The sequence below is a fragment of the Tetrao urogallus genome (assembly GCF_951394365.1).
Source record: "Tetrao urogallus genome assembly, chromosome: 3".
NCBI classification, from domain to species: domain Eukaryota; kingdom Metazoa; phylum Chordata; class Aves; order Galliformes; family Phasianidae; genus Tetrao; species Tetrao urogallus.
The window spans coordinates 78,664,734-78,683,203 of record NC_136815.1 but is presented as its reverse complement, the minus strand read 5'-3'; the positions used below and the strand labels follow the sequence as shown (position 1 = coordinate 78,683,203).

Genomic DNA, 18,470 nt, shown 5'->3' with positions numbered 1-18,470 from the left:
TGCCACATGAATAGACTATGAACATCACCACTTCTGAACAGCAACATAACAGGTAATTGCAATTATTACAATTGCAGCACTGCTGAGTTTCACTGTTTTGACTGCACTTCTATCTAAAGTCTCAATTACAGCAGCAAATTAACATCAGAAAAAATTTGCTGATACTCAGTTTGTTCTTAAGGTTGTACCCTACTTAGTGCTTAATGGGGACAGCTATGCAATAGTCTAAAAGAGAAAGTACAAAAATCAAGACTGAAATGTCATTCTAGTTCCCAGAAACAAAACCTTGTCCTAAAGAAATCCCTCCTTTGAGAGATAATCTCCTTGGAACATAATTCTGCAACCCTGATACTGTGAATCCCAAGAAGTTTAAACAGAGGTTCCCACCAGAACAGTAGAAAAATGGGGGGCTGTAATATTGTTAGCTAGGTGAGGATTTGTGATAAAGAGAAATCACTGTTCCTCTTACTTCTCTGCCTCTCGAAACCCAGGAGCTGCAGGTTCCTTTTGTCGCAGTTCAGACCAGAAATAAAACCCTGCAGCACCAACTCTGTTAAATTATGTATAGGTTAAAATATTCAGAAATACCAAGACTATTTGTTAAAATGCAGAGGTGCAAGGAACACCGACACCAAGCAGGGCAATACCATCCACCACCCAATTACGCTATGAATCCCTGGTATTTTAATCACAGTCACTTCACAGGATATGTTTAGATCAAGGAAGAAAGATTATGAAGACTTTGAGGCTACAGGAACAGCAGTACAAAAACAACCAGCCAAAAATCAGATGAAGTGGTGACACCAGCTAAATTAGCAACAAACATTTGAAAGGCATAAAAAATTCACAAAGCGAGGACACAGGAATAACTGAGTTATTCTGACAGCCTTATGCACAGATCTTGTTTTGTTTGATGGGTATAAATAAGTTCTAGCCTGTGACTGAAGGGATGGAGTGGGGGTAAAGCTTTCACACTCCATCAAGCAAGACTAAGAAATATATATTTAAAGAAACTGCCACTAACTCATCTCAATGTATGTAGTAGAAAATAGCACACACTTCACTTTACAGTTAGATATCAAAAAGTAGGTGTTCCAGCAGAAGCTCAGTAGAGGGAAAAAGCTACCATATAAGGCAACAAAACTAGAATAATGACAATTTGTGTTTTGGTGAGCTGGGCAGACATCTGTTCTTCTCACATGAGGTTTGGCAACTTTCAAATTACAGGAACTCTCAGATTACCCTTTCAGCTACGAAATGAAATACAAAGTAAGGTTTCTGACACACAGGTTGGAATTCCTTTATGTTTACCTGTCAGCTTTCAAAAGCAGGTTAGATGGCAGTTCAAGGAGCTGGTTGTGTTGCACATCCAGGACCTCCACTTGTGTTCGTTCAAGCCGATCTGGTAGCCTTCCTAACAAGTTATGTCCTGCCAGCAGTTTACGCAAGCTGCTGTTGTAAAACAACCTGCAAGAAAGAAAAAACACCCAAAATAAGTAAAGTCTCAGCTGAAGATCTGCTTAGTGATCTTCAGCTCGATGCCACAGTTCATTACAAGAAAGTGATTCAGCCAACTGATTAGTAGACATTGTATTAGTTACGCACAGATCTGAGAATATCTTCCCACTCTCCACCAACTTCTCAAAAAGGTAAAAAGGTTGTTCAGAGACAGGGAAGGAGATGTAAGGATGACTAAGGAGTGAAAGTAGCAAGAAAGGGGTACCTTCTTGCAGCGTGTAAGATATGGACATTTAACGTGACAGTGAAGTAGGTAATTGCTAACAAGGGCTGCAGAAAGCTGTGGGATCCCTCTAGTTAGTGAAAGAACTTCAGAAGCGTGGGTGAAATAAATCACCCCACAAACTTCATAGTAATTGATTCATCACGTACTGATTCAATCCAGTGCAGTTCCCCACCCCATGTTTTCCTTTTTCCTTAATACCAGACAAACATAAAGCCTCCTTTCCAGTTCTACAGCAAATGAAATTTATCTAATCCGCTTTACTTTCTTGAGCTTTTACAACCGATAGATGACCCCAAGTCCCATCCCCCACTCTGCTTTTGTGGGATGTTAGGGTATACTAGGGATAGGGAAAAAAGAGCAGTATGAGGGGAAAGGAAAGACTGGTTGTTTTAATCAAACAGTAAAGCTAAAATCTGCGATATAAAAATCTTGAAGAGTTTAAAATCTGCACCAAGTAACCTCAAAAAAGGCACAAGTGTTGATTTTGAGCAGAAATCACTTTGAACAAATTAAGAAAAAAAGAGATTATTCTGTGTGCCACCTATCTTACACTCCTGCTACCATACTCTTTAATCTGGCAAGCCTGAGGGCCGTGCTGACCCATTTCAAAGATTCTCAAATTACTCAGCATTACAGCAAAAAAAAATCTTCCCTCAGTTTCAATGATCCGTAGACCCATTAAGGTCCTTCCCCCCCTCTTTCCTACAGTCCATCAGGTCACTGGATTGTTGTGCCAAAATAATCAATGAAGTATGCTGAGTATTTTCCCCTTGACAGATACGGTCATACTCCATATCCGCGTGCCAGTGTTCACAGTTATCTCAGTTGGCTGGATCATCTGAATTATGACCATGGATACAGGTCAACTGCCAGACACATCATTCCAGAAGGCTCAATGCAGAGTGAAAAGATTTATCATACAGTGGTATGCATATTTTTACGTTTTTTGTATTTTGTATTTTTTGCTCAATTACAATTTTACATGAATGAGAGAGATTTTAAAGGATTTGCCTTCCTATTCTATTTTCTTTCACAACCAGGACTGGCCAGTATCACCAACACTAAGCATTACAGGAAAAAAACAAGAGTTGCAACAGAACATCTCCAGGAGAAAAAACAAATCACACTTGGGATTTTTTTGGATAGGTGGGGGCAGTGCCATTTTTAAATCAGAGAAGTACAAATCACAGTGAAAACCTTAACAATCCACTCCTGTATGGAAATGCATTTTATAAATAATTCAAAAGAACTAAGTAGGCCTTTGGGAGATTTTTTCTTGCTTTCAAAGTTACACAACCACCAAAGCAACTGCGCTCCTTGAAAACTTGGAGCACCAACATTCAGCTGATCAAGCTCCTGACAAGCCTGGGACAACTGGCTCTCAGGCCTGGTGAGGAACCAGGATTTGTTCTCCCTATGAGCAGCCTTCCCACTTGCCTGATTCCCACTGAAGCTCCGATGGCATCTAACAGTTTAAGCGTAAGCGTGCTGCTCAGCATCAAGCATCTTTGGATAAAACATGGAATTGGATGAATACTTGCACTAAACCTTTACTAAGCCAGCATTCAAGAGAATGTAGTGTTAAATACAAGCAGATATTTTCAAAAAATGGACCAAAAAGAAACAAACAAAAAATACGTACAACATCTGTTCACTGGTGGCAGCAAGGTCATTTTGGCAATCCTTAATTGAAACATTTCCATTTTCATTGGGGAATTTTCTGACATCAGTTCTATTACGATGAATTTGTCCTGCTCTCTTAAGTACCCTCTCAGTTATTTTTCAGTACTTTTAAAGCAGACATGGGCTCTACTACAGCCCAGCAGCATACATCGCTCCTGTTTCCTTTGAGAAAATTGTCAGTACGTAGTCCTCTCTCCAAATTTTTAGTTTCAAGGCTGTTCTTCTATTTCAAGGGGCAAGTAGAAAGCCTCAACCATAGTTTGTTTAGATTAGGTGCAACCTTCAGCCTTCCAGGAAATCGTAGGGCAGTCAAGGCTTGAACATTTGTGGCTAGGCTTGTAAGCATCCTCCAAGGGGAGTGCTGTTTGTTTACTTGGTGTGTTTTCAGAGTGCTATTCTATACAGAAGAAAAAAGCAAGCAGTAGAGCACATGAACTCTTACTGAGCACTAATATTTTTCATGATACTTACACGAAGTATATATGTCTGAGCTGTTTGCATTTGAATTCAGACCCAAGTTTCCCTAAACATTAATTAATGTTTAAGGCCACGTTTTGAACTAAGCCTTAAAAATGAGCTGACTTATTAGGAACTAAGCTATCTAGACACATACTACAAAGAAGAGCTTTCAAGTGATAAGCTGTTTCCTGGGGTTAATGATAAGATGCCAGGAGAGACAAGTGGGACGTTGACTGTATGTAGTTCTCAGCTAATCATTAATCTTCCAAAGATATCCGGTATGCCTTGATATTCCTTGCTGTTATGAAGTGCAAATGAAAGGCAAATGAACTTTGGCTCCCCCAACCTTCTGAGTGGGTGCAAGTTTCACTTTGTGTGGAAAAAACACAGCAATGAACAGTCTATGTTATGACATTAGTTTGCTCACTAAATCTCCTCACATCCTTTTCTGCCCAGATTCCTGAAACCTACTCTCTTCCCATCTCCAACACTAAATCCCCAGACAACACCAACTTTCTTGTTCCTGATGCTCTTTAGTGCTACACAGCTTCATAAGGAAAACAACTCTTCATACACTAGCTGTCCACAACGTTCAATAGCTCTGTACATCCCCACGCATTTTCACCACTTGTGCCCAGCATGCTCTCCCTCTTTCACAACATCTCTTTTGAAGTGCACAGAGCAGCCAGAAAGGACAACTATTTTCCAGCGAAGTCAGGCACTTTAAAATGCTCAATACCAGAACCTGGCTGATATTTGGACTGGGTCTATCTAGAAAAAAGTTACAAACAGCCATTCATTATGTAACCCATTTTCTTTCTTGTTCACTTCCTTTCCTACCACTTTATCAACTTAAAGTTTAGAGACTTGGATGGGAGATCATCCTTATATTGAATGCAGTTGCTATGCATGCAAAAGCTTACTTCACATGGCTTTACTCTCTCCTCTCAACCCTTTTTCCTATCTGCAACTCAAACTGGGCTGTAAAACAGAGTCTCTAGATGCCACTAAAACAGAAATAAGTTACACATCCTGAATGTCTAAATTGTCATGTAAAGTTACGGCTGTAAATATTTAATATTCGGTATTAAAAATGAAGGGCTTTCCTCCCTGAACAGACTCAAAACTTCCATCTGAAGTTCAAAAGCACTGCTTTCTCTGCATGAAAGTAAAAGAAGAAAGGCTCAGTGGAAGCTTGTGGCATGATGACACTCCACAAGGTAAAAATAAAATCAAACAGAAGATAAAATTTGCCTGACAATCACTGGAACAGCCTAAACACTGAATCAGCAATTATTTCTGAAGTGCTTATCTTGTACCACGTTCTGCAGCTGGTCTGCAAGACTCACCGGGCAGGCAGCTCACTTATCCGATTGTGGCCAACATCCAACACTTCCAGTTTTTTGCTGTCACATACCCACTCAGGCAGGTTTTCCAGATGATTTCTGTAAACAAATGGCACAATGAGGTATACCAGATCATTATCCAAATCATTCTCCTACACGTACACTTTCTGAGATCATACCCTTTAAGGACGCTGCAGTAAGACTTATAGCAGCAGCGTAAAGCTAACACACTGAATCACATAGAATCTATGATTCTACGATTCACATTATTACTTCCCAAAACATGTGGCCTCTAACCAAGAAAGGAAAAAAAGCTGCTTTCCAAGTATCAGGGAAGAAGTATTAAGAGTATCAGGAAGTTGTCTTTCCCGAGGAAAGGAAATTGTTTTAGTGCACATTTGTGAGACGCCTGTTAAAAAATATTCATGGTGTCAAGTGGAAACATTTCTTTGATGCCCTATAAATTCAATTCTGAAGCCTGCTCTGCTACTCTTCACTAAAGAGAGTAAAACGTTCTGTGCATCTTAAAAGCCGAGGGTTTTGTTCTTCTTGCATTTTTCTTCACTGAAGCTAGCCATTCTAGAAGTTAAGTTTTTCCAAATAGCTGCACTGCAAACATTCAGCTAAGCACAGTGGGGCACTCACGTATCCTGCCTTAAAGACAAAAGCCAGTAGTGTAAAATAAGTGTACAAGATTGATTGCACATGCATTCACATATCCACTGCTTCAGTTAGCATACGCAGATGCAAAAGCAGGCAAACTGTATTTAAGCTCTTGCAGATTTTAAATGCACAAATAGGACCCTAAACACACATTACATCATCCTCAACAGTTTAGAAGAGCTTTAAAGCAGGCTAAAATCAAAAAGTTAAGAGGAAGCAGGGAATAGTTGGTTTTTTTTTTTCTATTGGACAACAACTGACTTTGAGCATCAGCTCTGTCGCATCTCAAGGTCCAATTCCTACCTCCACTTCAACTCTGTAAAATACTCAATGTTCCTTCTCCATAAACTCAATTAATATGTATTTCACAAACCCAAGGAAAAAAAATACTCTTACCTAGAAATATCCATGTAAGTCAGGTAATTAGGAACTGGATACACATCAAGATGAACAAGTTCTAGGAGGAGAAAATAAACACAATACAGCTCTGCAATTTGCTGCTCTGTAAAAGGTACTTTAAGTATTGTTAGAACAATCAGATTTCAGATAAGTCAGTAAGCTAAAAAAAGCTGCTACGGATCTGGTTGTTTTTTTTCCTCTATTATGTCTGAGTATGCTTGTTATATGAGGCTGTATTTGATATGACAGATGCCACATAATTCATCAGAGAAGAGAAAACAGGGAGTTAAAAATTTTCATAACAAAATCCACTATTGCCCCAGATTTGGAGCTTCTCTTCTGCCACATCTTCTGCAAGTTTGCCTGCTCTAGCCAAATAGTCTGTACTCTCTTTTCTCCCCCCACTGACAGTACAGCCATGGATTCTTTGCTCTGAAACAGTAAGCTAAGGAATACTTCTGGAGTTCTCTAGGTTACGGCAAGACACAGCATTTTTCTATCCTTCCTTTATCCAAGAGTTTCTGGTTACAAGTAGTCGTATAAACTTTTCACAGCTCCTCAACTACAGCCAGCAGCATATTTTGATTGACTCTGTGTTTCATATCCTAAACTTTTAGGTAGTTGATGCTTAGCACGGATGTTGAAACAAAACGAGCAGGTGTTTAAGCTTATAAAAAAAAATCCACTGACATGGATATAACAAACATCACTGTTCCTTTGGAGACAGACTTAAAACAAGGTAGCTGTGGGTGCAAAGAGAGGACAGCATCATGCTCTTCCTGCTGGCAATGTGACCAAACAAACAGTTGATAGCAAGATCCAGGCTAACTTGGGTTCTCAGCTCACACTGCACAGCACATGCTCAGATCATATTAACCTTCCTTAGTTACAAATATCCTTACATGAATATTTAATGATAGCACAGTTCTGGATATCGTTAAGATGACAACCAAGCATTGCAGACTGTTCAGAAAATTCACAGTTGTCTGAGCTGGTGTTCTGTTTATTCCACACCAAACTACTCCAAACAATAAAAATAATAGTGAAAATTGAGTGTTAAAGTAACACAGCAGCTTCTACAGAGAGATTAAACAAATCTTATTAATGGAACACCAGAAATATTCAACTAGAAAAGGCTATGTCATTTGTATTATAGAAAGCAAACAAAGTTACTCATGCTAGGTTTTATAGCTTTCCAGCAAGAGTAAGTAGCTAGAAGTAGTAGCAAAAATATGTTTAGTTTGTCTCACAGACACTCATCAAAACTCGAAGTCCAGGGAGAAGCAATAAATTCCTTATTTACTTCATGAAGTACATAAATGACAGCTTCGAGACCCCTCCCTGATGACATAAAGAATTTTGGCCCAATTTCTAAGATTTCCATGGTTTTGAGAACTCCAAATCAGTGTTACAGTGCTATCTGGAAGCCAATTCTGAAGCTGAGTTGTCAGTAACATGACACAGCATACATGAAAATTTTTTATCCCAGAGCCATTTCAAGAGACTCCTGACTCCTCTCAATTATGTATATTATACTCCATAAGCATCCCACAGAGAGCCAGGCACAAAAACCAGAAAGCAGATGACAACACAGCTGCCCTGGAAACACACTTACCATTTGAGGAAGCATACAGGGCTTTGAGAAAATATCCACTAATTTTCAGAGTTACCAGTTGATTTCTTTCACAGTGTAACACTTCAACATTGTTAAATACTGTTGCATCCAGCTCTCCAAGTTTGTTGTCTCTGAGGTCCAACTGGGTCACATGGTGGAGAAAGTCTATTTCATCAGCCTCCAATCTCCTAATTGAATTCAATCTTGCAGACAAAAAGCGAGATTAAATGTAGTTACATGAGAGGGTCCTGCTGACAAACCAATGCTCACTTCACCATCAGTTGCTCAGGATTAAATTAGCATACCTCAAGGTTCTAATGAGTTTTGATTTTTAAGTAAGTTTCCGTACCCTTGTGGGATTTCAAAAACGGGATGCATCAGCTCTATTGTTTTACCCATCATGACAAAGGAATGATGATACCAGGCTCCCTTCTGAAAACCAATGATAAAAAGCTCAACAAAAATCTACGTGCTATTGTTATCGTGTCGTACTGTTACGTGTAATCGTAAAAATAAATGATTATCTGTGCCTGATAGTACAGAAAAGATAAAAACACAGGTGTACCACAGGCATCTCCTGGAAAGATGAGATCCTAGCAGACAAGAAGTCTGTAAGTATTCATGTCCCCTACTTTATTGAAAAGACAAACTGGGATTCATGAATTCCCAGACTCGCTTGCCACTTCATCACGTTCCACACTGGGCAAATTGAGAGGCCTGAGAAGGGTGTCGGAAGAAAGCCAAGCAAAAACCCAAGACAAGTGGGTCTACCAGATAAAGAAAACAGCTGTTTATCACACCTTCACCGCAGTGCAGCTGCTGCCAACATTCAGCAACTTCTGGAGAAGTAGAAATTGAAACAGTTTTACCTTGTAACAGCTATCTTTAAGATGGCAAAGCACTTCAAAGAGTTCAAATTCTCAGACCGGAACAGAACACTAAAACCAGTCCATCAACTTGCGTTGGCTCATTATTCCTCCCTGCTGAGCATGAAGGTACCTATTGTTTTGCTGTAGCTCTTTGTTTCAGATCTGTACAACAGCTGCATGTTTTCAAAGTAACCTCACTTTTCCACTAAATGAAATTATGGAATAAGCCTCCTCCACCATCACAGGCTATTCTTTTCTGCTTCCATTTTACAAGCCAGTGTTTACTTCTGGTTTCAATGAAGCAAAGCACTGCACAGCACAGCAAGTACAGTTCACAAACATAACAGACAAAAAATAGCCAGGACAGCTTTACAAAGACCTTTGAGAAGTCATACCACCTATCTCAATCACTTATACTTTCACAAGATACAGCCTTCAACTACACTAAAGTGAATTGCACTGATTATTAAATAGTAGACTTTAACAAAGGACAGGAGAAAGTAAATTAACAAAAAGTTAAAGTTGTGTGATAGAGAGGTAACTTTTCATCATTTTATCTATTTTCTTGACATACTTATGCTGGCCTTTTCTTCATTTCAAAAGCTGCCAACTACAGAACAATACAGCACACTATGTTTTAGCTTGAACAGTTAAATTTAACTAAGCAGTTCCAAAATCCATCGCTACTTGGATATCATAGTAAAGGTTATGCATTATGCTCAGCTGCTTGCAAAATCTGGGTTCTCCCAAGACAATTAGAATGAGCAGCACACAAAAGCCATTTGTAATAAGGATCTTTTTAAGGAGGCATCAATAAAATACTATTACTTGTTGTGGACTAGGCTTTGTAACAGACCAAGAAACATGAAAGCATCTGTTTTCATCCACTCATTTTGACTTCCCTCTTCATCATCTTACGTATCTGTAATGTTTCAGATAGAAGCTTTTTTTGGATAAGAGACTACAATTTATATTATACTAATCCTGCACCAACCAGAACTGCAGGAGTCACCAGCAGCCCACGCACCATTTCATTTGATCTTTTGGTGTAAATATTCTCATCCTTCAAAACTCACTATCCTAACTATTGATCCTAGGTGCAACCTCTTCCTCAAACAAAAAGCACTGAGTCCCTGCAAGTGCTGGGAGTTACGCAACTGTCAGAAACATGAACTAACACAACAGATTCATGCCCAGAGGTTATTATCACAACTAAATAAATTGTTTCAATACCACTAATTTAGATTCAACTTTGATTTTTTTTTCCTCCTTTTTCAAAAACCTACCTTAGGTCCACATGTTTAATATGAGGCATCCTTTTTAACACTTGCAAGTTGAGTGTATCCATACAGTTTCCTGACATACAGAGTTTGTCCATTGCAGTCAGCTTCTCTAATACTCCTGGAATGTCAGTGAATTCATTGAAGGACAGACTCACATAGCTGAGCTGATGCATATGCTCCAATTCATCAGGAAGGGACTGGAGAAAGTTACCATCCAGCAAAAATGTCTGCAAGCTATTACAGATGGGGGAGGGGAAGGGAGAGTGAAGAATGTGAGTGACCTGTTAAATCACATATCCTTACTATAAACATACAAGTCTGCTGTGGTTACAGTGAAATAAAATACACAAAGGGCAGAAGAAAAACCAAGGAACAATGGTTTAACATCTTCTACGACACAAGATACTACAGAAGATACTGAACAATTAAAAGCCTTGGTAACTATGAAATTTAGGCTATGCTAGTAGACACGCTACATCTTCAAACACCTCCACATATGTGATGACTGAAGTAGGTAAGCAAGGCTTAAAGATTCTGTTCACCATGAAGGTGACCCTTGTGTTAAATACTGGGGACTGGTAGAGTTTCAGATACAAAGACAGCTTACTCTACCTGTAGCACAGAACTGCTTCAACAAAAATCTTCAAGACAGTTTGCTCTGACACAACCCAGTTAGTTTATATTGCTTTTCATAGCAAGATTATGTGCAGTTATGTTTGTTGTCTTTATTATAAGGCTGTGTACATTAAGTTTTAAGAAAATACTTGCTTGTGCATCTCGCCTACAACTGCTGGAACACTTCTGAGGGCATTGCAGGACACGTTGAGCTCTGTCAGGGTTGGGATACTGCAAACTGCCAGTGGAAATTCTCCTAAATTATTATTGGAGAGGTTAAGGCTCTTCAACTTGGTGAATCTACAAAGAGATGAGGAAAAAAAAAAAAAACAACAGAAAAAGTAGTGGAGCGTAACACACACCAAGTTGCTTTGCAACAACTAACACAAAGTAAGCCTGGTTATTCAAATAAAAATTACATGTGCTTTTAGTTTATGTACTCAGAACAAGCATGGAAACTTCCAGGCACTCAAGTTCAGCACCATTTGCAAAAGATTCAGTCATGTTAAGCTAGTATGGGAAAACAGGTCCTCTTGAACAACATACTAAATGCATATAACACAGATCAGATCCCTGTAATCCATATAACATACTTCATTTCTGAAATGGTCTTCTGTGGTATCTGATCCTGTACTGAAGTGGTACTGTACTTCTCAACACATTTTTTGATGCTAAGACCACCTCAGTGATGCTGGTTACAGGGTGCAGGAACCTCACTTATTTCAACACAGTTTTGTGGTTTGCTTCAGCCCAGCTCCATTCATGCAAATAGATGCTACTGCTTTTCAAACAAAGAATCTCATTATAATGGGTTGGTTTAAATAAAAAATGGGAAATAAAGCAAAACTAAAGTAGGACTTCTGTAGTGACAGACAAATTCTCAGAATTTTGATTAGGTGGTATCCATCAGGATGTAAAAGCTTGATCTCAAAATGTTGTCCTTGGTATTTCACAAACTCAAAATCCCCTTGGTTTATCCAGTCAGCCACAGAAGCAACTTGCATGTGCTTGCCCTACTAAAAATGACCAAGAATGAGAAGAAAAAAAACACCAAAAGGAGGACTATTCAATTAGCCAGCACGCGTGTTCAGCAATGTTATTATATAGCTGCCTAACAAGCATTGGGAGGTATTCTGAAAGGCAAGTAAATGGATGAATGAAAAGATCTGCGTCAGAATCTGATACATGGGAGAAGTTTCTTTTCTGGCACAGTTTATTCTGGGATATTTTATTTAAACTTAACTTTCCCTTTATTAACTCTCAAGCCCTTTGTTTTGTGAGCAGGCTTTTTGTATTACAAGATAACAGAAGCAAAAATGCACCTACAAATCCCTCCATTTCAGATGGCAGTCATCACTGATAGTATGTGCCAATGCATCCATAGCCTCTGCGTTGGCCCAACACATTCTAATCTCAAAGCACTTCTGCCTCAATTAGAAAACAAGAACAGAAAATGCACTGAGCATTAAGCCACTTATAAATCTTTAACATAAGACGACCCTTAAAAAAACCTTGCCAACTGTCACAATTGACTGGTACACAACTTCAGTATTATCTAAAAATCAAACCCAAGTCACTGAAAAAAAAAAAAAAAAAAAAAAACAACATGAAAACACAAATAGCGCCTTTATTAGCACATGTCAAAGGGGATGTGGATTTTACCCCAAGAGACAAACTAAATACACTTAATATTTACAATTGTTTCCAACAGGCACTGGAATGCTGTGCCACCTATTGGTATTTTGGTACGAAGATGGAGTCAAAAAAGAAGGAAAACTCATGTCCAGAACTAGCACAGATTTTGAACACTCCATACTATGCTGGAGGCAGAAGTAGTTTGGAACAGAGTTAGATGGAGAATAAATGAAATCTTGCAATGAAATTACTGCTGCAGGGAAAAGAAATGCTACCGTGCAGAAACAATGACTAATGCATCTCTGGAGGGAGAATGGTAAAAATAAAAAAGAATGCTAGGGTAAGCTAGCTGATGCTAATATGGGCTGTTAGCCATATACACACAAAAATAAATGAAATACCTTCCTATTCTCCTATTTTAGGAGGAAGGGCTAAAAAATCTTGAACCTAAAAACTAACACCCACTATCCTGCATTTATCATGAAGATTACTGCAGTCTTAGGTCAAAGATAGAATGCCACCCCTCAATTCTGAAGCAATTCTGCGATGCGACAGCTGCCCCCCAGCTTCCTCAAAGTCATCTACAAATACAAGTGCCAGCGACTATGGAAAAAACATTTCCAATGAGTTTTCCAGTATTTAGGTGTGCAAAAGTAGTGATGGAGACAGGAAGTCAGTAACTAAAAGCTGACAGAGAAGCTTCAAAATGCAAACATTCCAACTTTCAAGTCAACCACGAAAAATAATTAACTCATTTAATAATCAGCACGTAGGCTACAGCCTTTGTGCTACTCTGGAGTCTCAGGAACTTCCAAGGCTTTTGCCCATCAGCCAAGTGAAAACTGCAATTTACTAGAAGACTCCAAACACAATCTTAAGATAAAATTACAGAAGATCAAGTTGTTACATAGAGAAAAGAGGATTTGAAGTGGGGAAGTGGAAAAGGAGGAAGCTAAAAATACATGTTTACATCAAGTAGCTTCAAGGCAGGGTTCAACTTAAATGTTTTTCTGCAGGCATTCTCTTGTGGAAAATCACCCCAGGTCCATGGGAAAAAAAAAAAATTAAATCTGTGTTTTATCCTCACTATCCTAAGGTATGTTTTAATATTAAGGGTCTTCAGTGACTTGATTTGTTTGAATGTTACTGAAGTTCCAGTTAATCTAATTACTAAGGACATGAATTGTACTGGTCAACTGGTCTATATAACACGTAAGGAAGGATGAGTAGCACCTCCAATACTGAATACATATAAACCAAAGATACACACACAAGTTTATGTCAAATAAACCACAAAAGAAAGCTTACTGTTAAATTGTACTTAAAGTTGGAAGACAAATACTTTAAATATGTTCATCTGCAACATGCTGAAGTCACAATTCTTCTTATGGAGCAGTGTCAATTACAATAAGCAGCAACTTGTGCCCAAAATTAGTCTGCCTCTCATCTCTGATCATTCACACGCCAAGCTAACCACGCTATCCACAAAAGGGTGAATGCACTCCTGTTATGGAGTGCTGCCATCAACACATTTGAAATGCTGAATTGTTCACAGCACTTCTCATATCAAGACAGTTACAGTCAGTAGCATCAGCAGCATCTATAGCATGGCTATAAATCACAAATGAGAAAAGTATTTTAGACTTCATTTTTCTGTTGCTGCCAAGTTTACACGACGTTGGGCTTCAAGCATTCTACAGAATGTTTTCTCACCCTCAAATCTTTATTGCTAACAGAAGCTGGGGAGCACATTGATGTTGCCCTCACAGTGTAACAGGAAAGAAGAAAACACTGCTCATTTGATGTATGACAGCATAATAACCTCACATTAAGTCAGTGTAAACGCTTTCCTTCCTTTTCTTCTACCCTCCCAGGTTCTAGGATACATTATCCCTTAAAAAAAAGTCAAACTGAAGAACAACGTTGCTCAACATGGTGTGCTCGCTTAGCACAGTTGGCTTTCCATTGTAATGACCAGCACAGAGATACTCATCTGGCCAAAAACAGTCCTATTTTAAGCTAGAGCAAAATGTTCATGTGTCAGCTCTTGCTTTTAAACACACAACATGACTGAACGCTAATTGCCATAATTGAGCAAAAAAGCATACTTAATCCTGAAGCTGCCACTTCAGGAGCGGTATTAATTTGACATATGCAAAATGAGGAGAGGGGCTAACAAGAATAGGTCATACCATGGCAAAGCAAGGAGCTGACACACTAAGTTCAAATTCACAGCCACTTGATGTGCACCATGGAATTTCCATTACATGGTACAGTACTTGTCTTTCAGATTGCTTGGAGTAGGGGCAAGTATATTCAAGATAGCCATACACCATGTCTGGAACACAACCAAAAAGCCTGGCCTAACAAAGCCAGATTCAGCTTACTCTTTACCAAAAGCACTTGTGATGTTTTACTACACACCCAACAGAATACATGCCTTACAAAGAGACTCAGACTAAGTTAAACAATTGTTTTCTGAATACTATCTCCAGTATATTTGGTTTATCTGATTGTGCTCTGTGGTTGCAGGTGACCATCACTTCAAAGCAGCCACACTGCTCTCCCTCAGCTCCAGCATCATTTGCTAGCAGAACTATGAAGGTGGAAACTCACGTGCCAGAAGTACCTGCTACTTTAGCCACTAACTTAATCACAATGAACTGTCCATTTTTCTATCATTTTGCAGTTACATCTATTCATCCATCCACGGTGTATCACCTAAAGGAGCAGCCGGCCTAGTGTCAGAAATTCTTCAGAGCATCTGCATTTACAGAGAGGCGAGTAGCTGTAAGAGCCTTAAATAAGTCAGACAATTAAAATAAACTATTTCAGCCTTCTTGCCCTGCTAAGTTTGTCAAAAAAGGCTGAATAAGGGCAGACGGGTTCTGCAGCAGCTATGGAAATTCACTTGGATGCCACAGGTGAAGGCTTTGCCTAGATGAGGTCAATGGCAACACTCCAAGTTTGAGTACAGAAGAGTTTTCCACAGATGACAGCAGACAGCAGGAAGGAGGAACTCTGTTTTGCTGGACAAGACTCCCGTTCATCCAGCAGCCAAGTAACTGATGTCACACCATGCAAAACCAGCTGGAATAAAGTCATCTCAGGCAAGGGGATCAGTTACACAGTTTGGGAAAAGACAGTTTGGTCAAGTCAGAAGAAACTTGAACAAATTCACCATTACTTATCAAATTCCCCATCAGTTGAATGAATAAATGAAAACACAGTTGTGCCTGAATTTTCATGTCCTTCCTTTTTCTTAAACCCCACAGGGAAGAGGAGAAAGAAAAAAAAAATAAACAACAAATATATCTACAGTTTTGGTATTTTCATTACCCTTTATGCCAACGTGCCAGACAGTCATCCTGACATTTCTCCCCTCTCCTTCCATTTAATAATATAAAAGAGGCAACAATTCTGGCATGCAGACTTGAGTCTATATGCCAAAATTAATTGGTAGATTGCCTTAAAGAGACTGCACTGCAGGAATAACCTTAAATCCAGGCAGTTATTTTTCAAAATAGAATCACAGATGTTAAGCCAAATTTGGACCAACTTCAAGACAACAATGAAGCTCTTACTCTATAACAAAGCTGGTAAGACAACCATAAAGACTGGAAAAACAAAGTTGGTTTTGTTAGCGGAAATAATACAAACCTGCATTACTGTACTTCGTAGTTCCCAATTTTTTGCACATACCTAGAGCACACTGCTTCATTAGAGGGAAAAGACTATCCTTTCTAGAGAAAGAACAAAATTCCTAGAAAAGTGAAAACGTATTCTCCTCCACACTGGAAATGTACATTTGAAATGCAAAAACATGAACTGGGGGGTGGGTTTCCAAGATGAACATGATGACAGATCATTCAGAAACATTTACTTCTTAAGGCTGAACTGAAGTGTGTAGACAAATAAATAGTTTTCAGGGCAGCCCTTCAGAGTACTGTCAATCTGTACAGCATTCTTTGTGCAACAGATGCACATTGAAACTCATGACAAGAAAAGCCTCACTTTGGAAGCCGTATTGAAGAGCAATAGACAAGTCAGATTAGTACACTGCAGCCATGGCTGGATTCCATACCATTTAGAGAGGTATGACCACTTTTAGCTTAACAGTTCCACTAAATTGAATCCAATTAACAACTACGATTTCTATATTTGCAATACATTATTTTTAAAAAGGTGATTTTACAGCATGCTTGTTAGTCCCATCTATTTTTAATCCTACCACTATTAAGGGGTTCACTGCTTCCAGACTAAAAGCTGCTACCTTTCCATTGGAAGCCAGGAGGAATTTCAGAAACACTTGCATGAATATCCAAAGTCCTTTAGCCTTCTCATACATCATGGAATCAACTTGAAATTACTGCCACTAGCACAGAACGATTCCAATTGAGGAGACAGATAATTTCTTAACAGGCTCTGGGAAAAATACCAACTGATCTTGAGATAAAAGTCCATATAATCACTTATTAACAACCACAGTCAGAATAACTGTTCTTCAGATAAAACCATCAAGCACTGTTGTCTTTATTGTTAAAGCAAACTTTGTGACTTACTGCATTTTCTCCCCCCTCAAAGCTTTTTGTTTACTTGCTCCCCTTACATCAGCCCTGCAGCATGACAGGATTAAAGATCCACATACAACTTCCTCTTCAGTATTGACAAGCAAACAGTGTTTTCAATGCAAACAGGCTTTTTTTTCCCTCCCAATTGCATTGACTGAAACAATTATATATAAAATGTGCCTAGCCCACTGAAACAGAAACAGAGCAACAGTAAATAAAGGTTTATTCATTTACTTCACACCTCTCCAAAAACATTAATCCCAAATTGTATGCAGTTCAAGAAAAAAGTTGTGAAGTTCGATTGTAGACAAGGGGAAAGAAGTCTGGGAACAGTGTACAGAAGTCTCGACTTTATGGTATATTTTAACCATTAACTGACATTAAAACAGTGCAAATTGTAGAATTTGTGACAACAGAATATCTTCAGTCGTTCCATCTGTGGCATATAGTGGCTAAGACCCCCAAAGGGCTTTAGGGCTTATTCTGACTACAAGGATATTCATAGAATGATTTGTGTCAGAAGAGACTTTTAAGATCCTCTCATTCCAACCCCCTGCTATAGGCAGGGACACCTCCCTCTAGACCAGGTTGCTCAAAGCCCCATTCAGCCTGGCCTTGAACACCTTCAGTGAGGGAGCATCCACAACCTTGCTGGGCCAAACGTTCCAGTGTCTCATCACTCTCACAGCAAAGAGTTTCTTCCTAATATCTAGGCTAAGTCTGTCCAAATCTACCCTCTTCCAGTTTAAAGCCGTTTCTCCTCATCCTGCTGCTACATACCTTCATAAAAGGTCCCTCTCAAGCTTTCCTATAGGCCCCCTTCAGGTACTGGAAGGCCTCTCTAGAGTTCTCTCTACTTCAGGCTGAAGAGACCCAACTTTCTCAGCCTATACCCACAGGGGAGCTGCTCCAGCCCTCTTATCATCTTTGTGACCCTCCTCTGAATCCACTCCAACAGCTCAATGTCCTTCTTGCGCTGGGGGTTCCAGAACTGGATGTAGTATTCCAAGAGGGGTCTCACGAGAGCAGAGTAGAGGAGCAGGATCACCTCCCTTGATCTGCTGGCCATGCTTCTCTTAATGTGACCCAAGATACAGCTGGTCTTCCGGGCTGCAAGCGCACATTGCCTGCTCACGTTGAGTCTTTCATCAACCAACACCCCCAGATCCTTCTCCTCAAGGCTGCTCTCAAACCAGTCTCTGCACAGCCCATCTCTGTGCTTGGAATTGCTCCACCCCATGAACAGGACCTTGCACTCGGCCTTGTTGCGCTTCATGAGGTTGGCATGGGCCCACCTCTCAAAGCCTGCCCAGGTCCCTCTGGACGGCATCCCTTCCCTCTACCATGTCAACTGCACCGCTCAGCTTGGCGTCATCTGCAAACCTGCTGAGGATGCACTCTATCTCACTGTCCATGTTGCTTACAAAGATGCTAAGTAGTACCAGTCCCAACATCAAACCCTGAGGAATGTAATTTGTCACCAGTCTCTACTTGAACAACCAACCACAACTGAGTATGACCATCCAGTCAATTCTTTATCCAGTGAGTAGTCTATCCATCAAATCTGTTTTTCTCCAATTTGATGACT

At 39.5% G+C, this 18,470-nt stretch overlaps 1 protein-coding gene across 1 annotated transcript in view; it reads right to left on the bottom strand.

Moving 5' to 3' along the window:
• Positions 1–18,470, bottom strand: part of PHLPP1 (PH domain and leucine rich repeat protein phosphatase 1) — a gene marked incomplete at its 3' end in the record, with an annotated part of 130,073 nt that overhangs the window by 21,790 nt on the left and 89,813 nt on the right. The window contains exons 5-10 of the mRNA XM_079533021.1: positions 10,826–10,976; positions 10,065–10,288; positions 7,910–8,112; positions 6,292–6,352; positions 5,236–5,331; positions 1,312–1,467 (exon numbers count right to left, since the gene is read on the bottom strand). Coding sequence (XP_079389147.1) covers positions 1,312–1,467; positions 5,236–5,331; positions 6,292–6,352; positions 7,910–8,112; positions 10,065–10,288; positions 10,826–10,976 — 891 coding nt within the window. The remainder of the gene's footprint in view (positions 1–1,311; positions 1,468–5,235; positions 5,332–6,291; positions 6,353–7,909; positions 8,113–10,064; positions 10,289–10,825; positions 10,977–18,470) is intronic.